The sequence below is a fragment of the Gymnoscopelus braueri genome, assembly GCF_963280865.1.
Source record: "Gymnoscopelus braueri genome assembly, chromosome: 3".
In the NCBI taxonomy this organism is placed as follows: Eukaryota; Metazoa; Chordata; class Actinopteri; order Myctophiformes; family Myctophidae; genus Gymnoscopelus; species Gymnoscopelus braueri.
In genome coordinates, this window is record NC_137612.1 from 4,876,035 (window position 1) to 4,891,823 (window position 15,789).

The window sequence follows — 15,789 nt, forward strand, 5'->3', positions numbered from 1 at the left end:
CAAATGGGTGTCTGCGGCCTAAAACCAATCCATTTGGGGGTCCTTGACATGACAATGTTTGACAACCGCTGTTTTAGAGGATGGTTTAAAATAAATATGGTGAAAATGACCAAATCTTCCAAGGCGGAGGAGGAAACTAACACAGTAGGCTGAATCAATCCCGTTTTCTCTCACTCGTCAGCTTAGTGATATAATGACTCACCATGTGCATGGGAAAGGGACAGAATGAATGGCTTTATGACAACGTGGGCACTGACCAAGCCTCCCGGCTCTCTCTTTTCAAATAGGGGTGAGAATGGGTGCTGTGGAAGGGGCGTGAATTGGCAGCGCCATGCAGGCACACAGTCCGTGCTCGTATGGCACCGACCCTGATCGGAATGAAACCTTTTTATTCCTCCAACAGCTGTTGTGTTCAGAACTCCGCTGCCGTCCCACAGGGACCGTTCAATTCCTTGCAAAACCATGCTGTTTCCATTTTCACTTTGTAGCTCTGCTGCCACACCAGCTCCATAACAAAACACTGTGTTCAAGACTGGGGTAGTCAATCGTTGCTGTCGGGCAGAATCGTTGTTCTGTATCTCCATATTTCAATTTGTATGATTTCTTTTTGCATATGTTACTAATGCCCTACTTCGTCGTACAAGTGTGGAAAAAAGTTGTTATAATAGCCGATCTACAAGCTCATAACGTGTCCATCGTGAGTGAGCTTGTAGATCTGCTATTTTTGAAAGATTTCGAAAGTCAAAGTGATTAAGCCGGTCACACACGCACACACACACACACACACACACACACACACACACACACACCCCCCCCCCCCACACACACACACACACACACACGGTAGATTCTCTATTATAACAATACTTCTTGGCAATAACTTTCATACAGTTGGAAAGCCTGTTTATTTACCTTTTTAAATGGTGCCCCATTTGTAATTAAGGAACATGCTTTTGTGGGATGAGCAACGTAACGGAGTTGCGCCCATGAAACATGTGACCAATCTTGGCTCACTGCCAATGCCAAACAGCTTATTCTGCTGTTGCTATAGAGCATCGCAGTTCCCGCCCACTTCCTGGTTTTTCCTGGTGCCGGAAGGAAAAACTCAATGCATTTTTCCCATTGACATTTCCAAAAATATTTATATCAATTAATTTAAGCCTAGAATCAATCCAGGGTCCTGGTGAATCATCACCATAAAACGTTTTTTTCTGTGATTTATTTTATTTTATATTTAATTGTACGATATACTATATTTAATAAATACCCTTTGTTTTGCCGTTTAAAAAAAAATAAAAAAATCACAGAATCAAACGTTTTATGGTCATGATTCACCAGGACCCTGGATGGCTTGATTCTAGGCTTAAATTAATTGATATAAATATTTTTGGAAATGTCAATGGGAAAAATGCATTGAGTATTTTGCGGTGGAACCCGGAAGGGGCGGGAACTGCGATGCTCTATTGACTCTTGTTTAAAGCTGGCACAGGTGCCCCAGGGCCAGGTACCCATAGTATCTGGGGGTACATACAGTAGGATGTCTCCTATCCCCATAGGATACAACTTTAACAGACCTCAAGGCCATAAAACACAAACACACACACACACAATCCAATCCAATCCACTTTATTTATAGAGCACAATTTAAAGCAACAGTTTTAAATTGTGCTCAGTGAAAACGATCTATCTCCCCGGGTCTCCAACAAAGCTGAAGACCCGGGGAGATAGATCGTTTTCCGCTGTAGCGCCCAAACTGTGGAACGAGATTCCACGGCCCCCATGTTAGAGCGTCTCAAAACCTCCCTGTGTTTAAATCACGTTTTAAAACTCACTTGTACTCCTTTGCCTAGTGGAAAAGAGCAACTCTAAGTCGTTTATGTGTTTATTGTGTATTGTTTTTTCTCTTGGTATTTTTTTGTTACTGAGTGTACAGCACTTTGGTTCAAAACACACACACGCAATATATATAGTACGGACGCTGATAATGTTTACAGTTAGGTGAGAGGCACTTTTCTCTTATCCGCTCTAATCTATTTTGCTGCTACTATTCACGGACTGCCATACTATACATATAACGTGTAAATGTCTGTTCTATTCTTTTCTCTTTCCTCTCCTTTTGTTCTTTTTGGTTTCCTATCACTATTGATGTTTATCATGTTGCTGCTGCAATGTCCGAGGAGCCAAACAAAAGTTTATTTCATTTCGGATTTCCGCCCGATTTTCACTTGGTAGCTCTGTTGTCACACAAGCTCTACCATAAAAGAATATGTTCAAGACAGAGAAAGAAAGAAAGAAAGAAAGAGAGGCATAATGCTGCAACAATCGAATAGTTTCTTAGTGAGTATTCTATCAAATACTTTTGAACCGATGTTGATTATTCTGATTAACCATTTAAGCCCTATAAAATACAAATTAAGCCGACAAATACAAATAGAAGACAAATAATGTTTTAAAAAATGGATTATGTTTTATAATAGAGATCGAATTGATTAGTTTGATGCATACCAAATAGTGCTGAGTAGGCCAGAGGATTCTCAACTTGTAGTATTTGGTGATTATTTATGAGCGCGTTCACCAGTTCAGCCTATACACAAGTTATCTGATACTATTGGACTCACCAGGGAAAGGTGCATCAGTATAATGAAGTTATAAAAGGGGCTCAGGATGTAATAAGGCAGTGAGAATTTTCTGAAAAGCTCTTTTTAGCTTTCCTGAGATTGGTGCTGTAAGACTAATTCACAGCAATTACTTACCGGATGTGAGCCTCTGCCTTGCTAGCTGCCTGGCTGTATTGTTCAGCTGTCTGCTTGTAGTTTTCAAGGTTCTGGAGGGAGAGGAAAGGGGGGGGGAAGAGAGAGAGAGAGAGAGAGAGAGAGAGAGAGAGAGAGAGAGAGAGAGAGAGAGATCATATTAGGTCAGACTTTAATACTCTTCACATTTTCTTTGTGTTCGATCTTGATGAAATGTCCTCTAGAAAACGGGCTGTTCAGGCATATGCTAATAAGGATCCTGGCTTTTAAAATCAATCAGTTTCAAGTTCATATCATTGTGAACAAACAAAAGCACATACAAAATAAAAAATAATTAACAACACCTTCAGTCAAGTCCCCATGACAGACTTAACTACTTGCACATCCAAGCAATATTCCCAGGTTGTCAACTGTTTTAATTACTTCTGAGAAGTCAACTTTCATACCAAGCTGTAATAAGCCGTCTACAGTAGTCTTAACACATAAAGCATCATCTGAAATGTCACATTCGTTAACTTAGCCACCTATAAACCTCATGCCGTATAGCTAACAAATCAGATCGTAGATGGCCCGTTGGCACCCCCATAAAGTTTTATTTCGTGTGAGGAACAGTGGCATTTAAACAGCAATTACCACACAGCTGAGGCCCCAAGTCTGAGGGCACGGTAATGTTCGCCACACTAACCTTTATATAGTGGTATAATCAGTACAGCACAGTGTTAACTACACAGCAGGGGCTGACTGCCATGAGCACACAGTCATTTCTGTTTAGATAGGACAGAAAAGAGACGAAATGGAGAGCAGAGAGGGGCAAGGACATGCAGGTCTCCAGTCAGAGTCGAATCAGGGACAATGCATTATGCGGTCACCCTCCGGATAGTGCACAGGTGTATAGTATACCCCATGAGTCGCTGGTGTTAAAGCCAACATATAGTGTTAGTACATTGAGAGGTCTCTTTCAGAGATGTGGGTATGAGTGGAAGCAACCGTAGCTTCAGGACATTTTATTATTATTATTTTTATGTTGGCACTCCTCGCCAATATGTTACACAGTCTGTTCAAAAGAATAAATCCAAGGTGTGCAGTATTTTCAGCCCGGCCAGGGGATATTCTGGGTTATTGAGACTACGTTTAGCGCGATCAGCCCCGGGAGGAAAATGATCACATACACAGACGTTGCACTAGAACCGATGCAATATGGTTTGTCTAAAATGCCCCAGACAGGAAGCCAATCTCATGCCACTCCACTCCACTGCCTCCCTCTCACACAGACTACTCTCAACTCTCTGTGCAGTAATCACCATTTTAAACCAATAACCACTGCACCCGGCACTACAGCTTTCCCTTAATTATCTCCCATATTCCCAATAGATGGGGCGATAGGAGAGGTAGATAATTGAAGTGAGTGAGCAGGAAAAGATGGGATCAATCACAAACCTGCTCCGCAATCCCTAGACTTATTCAAATCTCATTATTTCAAAACGTATCATCCAGCACGGTACTCCTGACATTTTTACGCCGTGGCGCTGAACGTGCCTAGTCGTGTATAACAAGGTTTGTCTGCATCTATCTCTGTATTCATCTCCGTGTCTCTGTCCCCAAAAAGTAGATACAGTGAACCAGTGCCACACAACTCAAGATCACGCTGCTATGTGCACACAGTGAACCACAAGGCCACGCTCTGTAGGCGGTGGATTTGTATTAAAGTGTATAATGTAGTTACGATTTATATCATGGTCCAAACATACTATTATAGTTATGTCATAGATCTTATCAATAACCATAACAGCACAAATAATTGACATGAACCTCTAAATAATTATACAGTATTTACCCTAATGTAAAGTGGAAGATTGCTGAGCTACACAAAACTGATTTAGTTAAGTTTTATAATTAAAATAATCCCTCCAAAGTCTTTGAATATGTCAAATATCATGCAGATCTCACCTGAAAGGGCTATTATATGTAGGGGGATTCAAGCCAGTTAGCCAGATAACCGCTAATTAATTTAACTACGTGTCTGAAAGCTTTGTCAACTGCACAGAGAAGCCATTATTATATACATATATCATTTGATGTAATGCTTTGCAAAGATTTAAGTCAGCCATCATTCTAAAAGTCTACCTTGATAAGAGGCATTACAGTGTCTCTCCTGTCTCCTTCAACAGAGAAGAACACACAGAGACAACCTTACAAATATCTTCCAAGAACATAATCAATGTCAGAACAAAGAGGAGCTGTCTAGTCTAGCCTTGTTCTTTTAAAGTTTACATTGTATTTGACTTGACCAGTTGCATCTTGCAGTGGACATTTTCTGTCGGAAAATACCAAACAACCCAGGGTGTAAGGGTTTATTCCTGCCAGTTAGATTTGGTGGCTGTGTTACAGTATATTGGATTAACCAGGACAGGATTCAGGATTTGGCTGCAGTTGTTGCTAAGCCCTCCACCCCTTTGCCGCTGTATCTGGACTGGACTTAAATGCCACACCTCCAGGGGAGTTACAACTCATTCCAGCGTAACCCATACTCAATTAAAAGACAGGTTCCATCCTTCCATAGCCAAACACAGGTCACAGTCAAAGAGGTTGAACTAGCTCTTAAAACATTTATGTCATCATACTAACACTGATACCCCGAATAACCGGCCTTAAGCTGACCCTTATTTTACATTGAGACAGGCGGTCTGTCCTCTTGGCGGAGACTAAGTCAGCTAACACTTTAACGGGCTCTCTGGGAATATGTAATGATAAGTTTGCGACTTAGCATTTAGCTTTAGGCCAAGGGATCCCTGGGCATACTGGCGGAAAGTTGAAAGTTAGTGGATAGAAAGCCTTGTGGGATGGTGAGTGTTTGAGCCAAGATGAAAAGGGGGCCCCACAGGGGCTTAAAGCCCCAAGGTTCCTGGGATGATGGAGGGCAGAGGGGGCGAAAAAATCACAGAGGATAAGGCATTCTAAATGCTAGTTTAGAGGTGAAGTGAACCTCTAAACTATTGGTAGAGGACTGTCTGCCAAAGCTCAGTCCAAAAGGCTTCAAGGATAGGGCAGCGGCCGAAAGGATGTTGTGATATGGTTCTGATAAGTGTACGCAGCAAAATTCTGTGTCATCCACACCAAGCACTAAAACTAAAAGATATTGTTTTACAAATATTTCCAAATGGGTGGCTGAGTCTACAGTACACTAGAACTATAATGACGACAGCGGTGAACGATATATAGTTATAGTGCTTGGTGTCGACAGCAAAAATAGCCGATCTTGTAGGTCTGCTATTTTTGAAATGTTTTGAAAACGACACGACATCAATGACATGCCAGTTATACATGTCAAAAATAGGGGTGTCAGGGTGGTTAAATCAACACTTCACACATTCCGCAGGGTAGGAGAAGCCGTTGCAATAACAAGGCCAAGGTTTATTTGCCTTGCAAATGGGTGAGGTGTTAACATGATTTACAGTGTGTCACAAATTACTGATCAAACCTCTCTCTCCCCCTCCCTTTCTCTGTGTATGCTATAGATAGACAGCCTGGGCGAGAGGAAAAGATGAACAAAACTCTCCTTTAATCCAATTACATTTATGGACCTCGATGGTTTCCTGGCAGGAAATGCGTTTCAGGGTAAAGCTTGCAATGACACGGCGGCGTTTACAACGTTTTCAGTCAAGGTGGCTGGGGACTGGGTTGCTCTGTATGTATGCATCTATCTGTATGTGCTTCTCTCTGTATTAGCCTACTATCCAGCTCTCAAGACACCAGAGCGGTGTCAGTATTATCACTGACACACACACACGCAAACACCCTGTGAGCACTAGAGAAAAGCATGATGTGGAGAGACGGCACAAGAGAACCGTAACCATCAACAGGGCAAAACGGGGTTAGAAGGAGCTGTGAGGAAGCTCATAGAGGGGATTAGAGTGCATGCACACGTGTGTCTGTGAGACTATGTGTGCACTTACAGGTATGTACTGTAACTAGGTCCAATCATGTGTGCAACGAGTGCATGTATGTATGCAGAAATGTGCATAGTGGCGTGCTGTTACTAAGATGGGCTGATGGCAGTTGATGGGGGTGGGGTGGTGTGACCAACGACAAAAAAACGACTAAAACCTCCCCTACCTACAGGGAGAATACATATGTGCGAACACAGCAGCAAGATTTGGGAACTGTTGTGTGTGTGTGTGTGTGTGTGTGTAACCCTACTGCACCTTTAATATTTGTGTCCCTGTATGTATTCTCCTTTATGTGGACATGAATAAATGGTTAAAATGTGTGTGTGTGTGTGTGTGTGGGGGGGGGGGGATTATAGAAGGTGCATTTTAAACTGAGACTCCACAATGAAGCATGGCATGGAGAGAGACAGGAGGAAATACCTTGGCAGAGAGGAAGGGAAGGGAAAATTGTGTGTTTTGGTGTCTTGTGTCTGGGACTACTTTCTGTAATTACACATCTGAGCAGACAAAAATGACATGTGGAGTTCCCCAAGGCTCCATTCTGGGGCTCAGATTATGGAAAACAACAAAACATGTTACCATAATTATGCAAATGACACACATTTACATAACCATATAATCGGGGGACTATGGTCCAATACAGGCACTGAATAAGTGCATAAAACAAATCAACTATTGGATGTGCCAAAATGTTCTGTTTTTGGAGCCAAGTAAGAATGATTAAAAGTCAGTTCTCAGCTTCAATCACTAATGATAAAAAACACAACCCATGTCAGAAACATTTCTTGTATTCATGGAATTTGGAGTCATGGATGTGAATTCAACAGCCACATTAAGACAATTACTGTACATCAGCCTACTCTCACCTTAAAGGCCAACTAGGTAACTTTTCAGATCTGTGTGTACGCACACACACTCCCCCCTCCCCCCTTCCCTCTCTGACAGGTATCAAAGTGATGGCTGTCTTTGATGCATTAATTGATTAGAGAGAGCACTAACGAGCACATAACAAGTTTGACACTTTTACGGCCCAATTATTCAACTCAGTTCAAAGGGATCAATTAAGAGCTCCGGCCGAGTTCCCCCCCCCTCCCCCCACAGACAGAGCAAGGGATGAATGTGAACATATACAGTGGAACAAACCCAAAATACAGCCAGAGGGATGCTCTTTCTGCAAGGAAACACGCCAGGATAATTATATAGTGGCTGAAAAATGCAAAATATATGTATATATATATATTTTTTAGGCTCAAAGTTACCTAGTTTGCCTTTAAGAATTATATCACGGTTCGATTCCCGCCGGGGACGCTGTGGGCGCTGGGGGCGTGTTCTCTCCACTCCTCTCGCGTGTTCTCTCCCCATACCCTAGGTGGGGTTGGCGAAAGGGCCTCTCTGTGTGGAGTTTGCATGTTCTCCCCGTGTTCCCTAGGGTAGGTACCCTCACAAAAACATGCAGTAATCCTGGTCACTATACTGCCTCACCCTGGCCAGCCGGGGCGCTTGATGGAGGGGAAAGGAACTGGTTGGAATAACGTGTTCCTTCCACGTGCTACGTCCAACCAGGGAAACTCTCCTCTGTCAGGTGACAAGAAGGTCAGTTGGCTCTCATGCATTGAAGGAGGCATGAGCTCTGCCCTGGCCTCCCTAGGTTGGCAGAGGGAAGGTAGTGCCCAGGATTACATAGACAATTGGCACTGGGTATAAAAAATAGGGTTACAAAATCGTGGGATAAAACTTTAGAAAAAAAAAAAAGAATTATATCACGGTTTAAAGGACTTATTTCTCAGCAGGATTTTGAAAAATAAATTCATGTATTTATCTTCAGTTGACTCCAAGACTGTACTACTATAATGGTGTCTTTAAAGGTCTCCTTTAAAAAAAATCAAACAGCCAGCTGCAGTTGATTCAGAAGGCTGCAGCTCAAATCCTCACTAAGACCAAGAATGTGGATCATATATTACTCCAGTTCTCAGGTCTTTACACTGTCTGTCAAAGAATTGATTTCAACATACTACTGATGGTTTATAAAGAGTAAACATTCCTGAACTTCTGCTACATTATAAATCAACCTGACCTCTGGGGTCATCTGGGACAGGCCTGCGTTCTATCCCCATAGTCCCTTTAGTGCACCAGTTATCTGGAACAAACTCCAGAAAACTGCAGGTTTGTTTTTGTTTGCTACAACTCTGTTCTTTTTCTTCTTCTTTTTAAAGATTTTTTTTTAGGGCTTTTCTGCCTTTATTGATAGTTTTTTCAGTGTAGATCGACAGGAAAGAGGGAGAGAGAGAGAGACGGGGCGAGACACGCAGCAAAGCGATGCGCTGTCAGGCTACATTGAGCCTAGGTGCCCGGGCCGCTAGGTCAGTGATCCTGGCCACAACTCTGTTCTCTTAAAGGTTTCATGACGTTCAGTTTTACCACACATTAAAAGTCTTTGTCATGGTCCTTCAAACGTGTATAGAAAGTTTTAACAAAAAATTCCACTCCATTGATCCATGGCAGGTGTTTTTCTCTCACATTTCAAAAGCCTTTTCAACTGCAATGAAAAAATAAATCTTTATTTTTTTTTTGACATATGAGGTTTCTACCCGACAATTTTAGAAAGTCCTAGACCACCAATTACCCATGTCTAAAAATCTATTTGGAAAATGTAGGAAACAAAGCTCTGTGTTGAATCGACCACAATTACCAATGTAGGCATTTAGCAGACGCTCTTAATCCAGAGTGATTTACAGTAAGCAAGGAAAACACAAAGTAATACATCAAAATGCATAGAAATAGTCATCTGGGATCATGGGGTAAACCAAGAACCTATCGTCTAAAAAGTATAATACAAAAAAAGATAATAATCTGTACATTGAAACTATACACACTATAGGACGCCAGGTCTACAAATGTTTATTACATTTTAGCCTTTGCATAAGCCTGCAAGGTCGTCAAGGCTAGGGCAAGTGCTACGGCAAGTGCTACGGCAAGTGCTACGGCAAGTGCTACGGCAAGTGCTACGGCAAGTGCTACGGGCTAAGGTGGAGTCTTAAGAGCCGAGTCTTCAGATTACGGCGGAAGATTGGGAGTGAGTCTGCAGTTCTAACTGCAATGGGGAGTTCGGGAAGGTTCCCTGCGTTAGCTGATCCATTACCTTCGTAGTGACAGCAGGCACACACACACGTACACACATGCTCTGTCTGTCTAGTCTAGTGGACTCAATCAGTATCCACAGCCTTTAGATAAACACACCAGGGGTTGCTATCGCTTTTCATCCCTTTGGCAAACCGGACTGCAGTTGTTGTTGACTTCACATGTATGACACACGCCACACGCCACACACACACACACACACACACACACACACACACACACACACACACACACACACACACACACACACACACACACACGATATCAGCCTATAGAAGGTGTGGTTGCTAAGCCAGAGTTAAATGTTGATTCAGGAGATGATCACACATCAATTATCAGTGGATTCTCTCTCTAATCTAGCCAGCCTTAACGTTGGCTTCTCAATCAAGACTTCAGAATTCATACGCGTGTGTGTACGTGCTTGTACGTGTGTGTGTGTGGGTGGATGCATGTATTGTATATTTGTTTTTGAGTATGTGGGTACAAAATCAATAAAGCTTTATAGACTGGCTCTGTCCAGTGACTCAGTCTAAAGACGCTGAGCTGACTGCTATTCACTGTTATATAAACTGCATCAGCATTCTGAAGGCTTTCGCACAATACTGTACCTCAACTCCAGCTCTGCACTAACAACACCAACATGACAATACTGACAATAGCGGAGACCTGCTATGCTACACAACAATAGCTCTGTCTCATCTGCAAGCATCCGAGATAAAATAGCATTTTCAGAAAACATGTCTGCTTAGGAGCCAATCACCTAACTAGGAAGCATAGGATACTTCCTAGTTAGGTGATTTGGCAAAACATGAAGGAGACATTAAGTGGTTCCTTGAATGGGTAGGGTACCCCATGACTGAGACCATAATTGCATGTCCATTGGAGTCAGTTCATCCGTTATACCAGAGGACAGATTACCATAGAAATTGGAGGCATGATCCAAGACACGCATCAAACATTACGTTAGATGCTACCTTTAGGTTGTCTCAATTCTTGTAACCTTTTGGACAAAATAGGGACCTAATACAAAATGGTGCATTTATATAGCGCAAAGCGCTTTACAATAGATTGTGCTTTACATTCACCCATTCACACACACATTCATACACCAATGGCGGAGGAAACCATGCGAGGCACCAACCTGCTCTGCGGGAGCAATTAGGGGTTCAGCGTCTTGCTCAAGGACACTTCGACACTAACTCTGGGGAAGCCCGGGATCGAACTGGGAACCTCGCGGTTGCCATCTGGCTGCTCTACTGGCCACCCTTCTCTGAGCCACTGCCACCGTGGTGGCACACTCCTAACTAGTTGTCTCCGCCAGGCCGAAAGGCATGGCGAGAGAGTATGTTTTGCCCCCTGTCCGTCCGTCCGTCCGTCCGTCCGTGTGTCCGTCCGTCCGTGTGTCCGTGTGTCATTCTGTCTGTGTACAGCTAATCTCCGGCACCGTTGGCTTGCTCGCAGTGAAACTGTGCACACACACTCCCTGGATGCCACAGAAGAACCTCTGGCCATTTTTTTTCACATGGGTCTTGGGGGCAGATTTTTGCAAAACATATTTTTTGACAGTACTCCTACAGATTTTGTCCAAAAATCCCGCAAATCGGTACACAGTATCTCTATAGTCATTAAACGAAACTGGTCTTTCAGATTTTTCATATTCCATCCTGATTGGCTAAAAATGGCTTCCAAAGTTTGCAGGAGTGGTCAGTTTTGAACAAAATGCCTCAAATCATGAACACACCTTGAAATTTTGCACGTACATTTCCACTATGCAGAGGAAGAAATGCCAATTGAAAATTTTCAAATCAGCCTCATGGTTCGTGTTTTTACCTATAACTGCACCGATCTGTGTAAAACTTTGTAAGCGCCCTCCCTAGAGGTCAAGGAAAAACCCTTGCCCTGCATTTTTCACATCTGCCTTTTATAGTGCCACCAGGAGGCCGACTTATGTAAAACAAGTTTTTATATTACTCCTTCCGATTTTATCCACATTTCACGCAAATCGGTACACATGATCTCTATAGTCATGTGATCAAGACGGATGTGTTTGATTTTTCATATTCCATCCTGATTGGCTAAGATTTACATCTAAAGTTTGCAGTAGTGGCTTGTTTTGAACAAAATGCCGCAAATCATGAACGCAGCATCCGATTGCGGTCAAACTTTGCACGCACATTCACACTATGTTGAGGAGCAAATGCCACCCTTTTAACATCAGCCTGTTATAGCGCCACCAGCAGGTCTAATTTAGCAAAACAATTGTTTTGAACAAAATGCCTCAAATCATGAATGCAGTGTTCGATTGCCGTGCAAGGCCTAAGAAGAAATGGCTACCTTTTCAAATTGGCCTATTATAGCACCACCAGGAGGCCACAATAACCTACCTGACCTGGCGGAGACCTGTGCTCCGAGGAGCACTTTTTCTAGTTACCAATGTGATAGGAGGATGTATCCTTCCAAATGAGACTGAGCCAAAGTGTTAGTTACTGTGTATGTGTTTGTATGTATATTTATTCTTTGTTTTTATTTTTGAAGTACATTGAGTTTATATTGAATGAAATGTACTGTCTGCACTGCAGTCTATAAATACACTCGTCTGTATGTGCACTCGTCTACACATACAGACGAGTTCCATTCACGTTTAATTTCAAGCCGAGTCCAAAATTAAGAATATTAGTTGATTTGTGCTTCGGCTTTTATGAAGGTGACACACATATCAATGCTCATGTATTCAGGCTTTTAAGTGGCTATTAGACCTACTGGAATTTGCAACAGGTACAAGAGTGAAAGGAAGAATGATAGATTGGAGAAAGGAAAGGAGGCATGAAAGCAAGGCCTGAATGAATGGAGAGACTGATGGGACAAGAGAGACGAGATGAAGCCAGGAGAGGGAGAGAGATAGACGCCGGCTTGGGACAGATTGTCTGTTTAATGCACCGTCCATATAGCCACGTTATCTCTCGCTCTCAGTTCCCACCTCTCTCTCTCTCTCTCTCTCTCTCTCTCGCCCCCTCATCCACATTCTGGTCAGCTCCGAGTGAGGGGGAAAAAGAAATGACAGAAAAAAAGAAAGAAAGATAAAGCGTCCTCTATCCCCCCACTCAAACCCCCTTTCCACCAATCAGTCCCTTTCCGTCAAGCATGGCGAAGGGAGTCCTGCTCGCCATGCGGCGTATGGAGGCCCCTCCATTTAACTTGGCTATGTAAAAGGTTTACTCAGAGGGCTGAGGAGGCGAGTGCCTTGGAACAGATAAGGTGCCCCCCCCCCCCCCCCCCCCACCCGAATCCCAGTTGATGGGCTCCACTGCCAATATGGCAAAGGGAGATGGAGGGGTCCACTGAACATATATTGAATGCTGCAGGGAGGGTCTGTGTAAATTTGTGTATGCAGAAAGAGGGGAGTAAAGAAAAAAATAATGCCAGTGAATGTAACCTTTATGCATCGTGTCTTCTTTATCCATTCGCTGTTCTTGAACGTCGACTACACCACTAAATGCCCATAAATGCGGCTTCTTTTTACTCTCTTGTTTCCCCTTAGCTGTCCTCCTGCTCTTCCCTGCTTCTGATGAGCTTCTGTCAATCCACCCTTAAATGCACGAGGCACTTTGTCCTGACCTTCAGTCGCACATCCTGCCTTTTAATAGCGTCTATGTGCAAGTGTGGAACGTGAAATGAAAAGAGAAAATAAAGGGAGCATAGCCTTTACTAAACCGTTGCACTGCTGGCTTTTGATCAGCGGCATATTAGCACTGAGGAGGTGGCAGAGCTTGAGTGAAAGAAGGATAACATTTCTTAAAAGCCCACAATGTACAGCTTCAACAGCTCTTTATTTCTGTGAAAAGACCACAGTGCTGCCGGCAACAGACACAGTGATGAAAAAAGCACTGTACGTTTGAGTGTAAAACACTTTTTCCAGTAGAAACAAGACTAGGTCAAAACCTAGTATTTGCTGGACCCTGGGGGGGTATAAAGGATGGACCTCTAGTACTTTAACAACTGGAGCCCTACAGCAGTTGTTATCAACCAGGGGCTCGTGACCCCCCGAGGGGTCGGCAAATAATTTGGAGGGGTCGCCAGATGCTTCTCTGAATGTAGCCTACTATTTAAGAAGAAAATATGAAATAACGTTCATCATTTTCTGTTTTCTCTTCAGTCCAAGCACAATCAAGAACATTGTAGGTGAGTGTGTGTGTGTGTGTGTGTGTGTGTGTGTGTGTGTGTGTGTGTGTGTGTGTGTGTGTGTGTGTGTGTGTGTGTGTGTGTGTGTGTGTGTGTGCGCATGTGCGCATGCGCCTGGGCACACTGACAGACCGATCACACTGGCTCCGCGCAGTAAGCAAGACAACAGTGGATGGATTTTGCTGTTACATCCATCAAAAAGTAGATGCCACACATCTGACACTACACAAGTAAGAAACTCAAACTAGGTAACACAGCAGTTTACATTCACAAAACGATGCAAATACCAGCAGGAGTTTTAACAATATGGATTCACCTGCCATGTTATGAAACGGATGATACTCAATGAGTACTGTGCACTGAGGTTCTGACACACGAAAAAAATTAAGAGGAAGGCTATTGCCCCACCAAACATCCAAACCAGATTGATTGCCAGTGCCACATGAAGCCTGGGATCCACATTGGAACCACGCTGTTCCCATGGGGACCCCAAGATCCACATGATTAGATTTTTTTAAATGGCTGTAGGTGGATAGACTTTTGGTCATTTCTAAATTTAGAAAAATCATGAGTATGGAAATCAATATCGAACAAGCCTAGCCACAGTAACACCTACTGCAGTAGGTAGCCAGAATGGTGTAAAGAACTGATCCAGCAGTGTTTATGAACCAAGTGTTGGAGTGGAAAGACTCCTGTATACGGTGAGCGATAGCCGAATAAGTGTTTGTATATCATGTGTGAAGGTGCTGCTAAAGAGGCCCATATGGGATTATGGGCAAAAAAAACGTAACAAAAGTACAATAAACAAGAAATTGCAAGGTCGGTCGGGAGCTCTCATCACTGCTGCCTTCTCGTATGGCGTCACCTTCTTCCTCAGACAGAGGACAGAAGGACAGACAGGGCAGAGGTAACAATGGTGCCACATACTTTATGCCCCCTCCCCCAAAACACTCATATTTACCCTTATGCAACATTTTAAAATTGCACATATTATCAAAAATTCTACTAGGCATATTGCCATGAAACGTAATGCGCTTATGCGCTCACAAAGTATGAACTGATTTTGGTGATCCCATGACCTTTCTCTAGCCCCACCCTAAGGCCAAACCTCCCACTTTATTACCGCCACCCTTACACCAAAACTTCCAATTGCACAAGTTGTCTCAAAATCTAATGGGCAGATTGCCATGAAACTTTCTGAGTACATTCATTCCTGGAGGAAGAATCCAAAATATTTGAGTGAACCAATGACCTTTCCTCTAGTGCCAGGCTCAGGCCAAAATGTCAACTTTGCACACAAGATATTTCATAACCTGATAGGCAATTTGCTAGATGAACCTTCTGCCAACATTTCCAGGTGGGTGTAAGGAGCAGCATGGCCACTAGGGGCTGCTAGTAGTCTTTTTCTTGTTTACTACTTGAAGACAAGTTTCCAAAGGCTTTAACATATTAAAGTATATATTCATTTATAAATGTGTTCAAATAATCTATTACAAATACTGCACTTTAAAAATTAACTACAAATATGAGTAGTGACAAATACACCATCTTGATTAATTACCAAAGTGCAGGTGGAACATTTTGGGGTGGGGTGGAGGGACTGGGGAATGGGAGAATTGCTGTGTGCTGTGGGGCAAGTATCTGCTGTATCCTGCTGTTTCTCAAATAAAAAGAAGTAAAAAAAATATATATATATGTAAAGGAAATATCCAGGAATATCTAGAAATATAAGTGCATGATGATAAGCATGTGATAAAATCACATGAGCTATATAT

The 15,789-nt window shown here is 42.8% G+C and overlaps 1 protein-coding gene across 1 annotated transcript in view; it reads right to left on the reverse strand.

Moving 5' to 3' along the window:
* Window positions 1-15,789, reverse strand: part of chchd6b (coiled-coil-helix-coiled-coil-helix domain containing 6b) — a 97,220-nt gene that overhangs the window by 33,732 nt on the left and 47,699 nt on the right. The window contains exon 6 of the mRNA XM_080424891.1: window positions 2,754-2,824. Within this exon, the coding sequence (XP_080281017.1) occupies window positions 2,754-2,824 (71 nt within the window). The remainder of the gene's footprint in view (window positions 1-2,753; window positions 2,825-15,789) is intronic.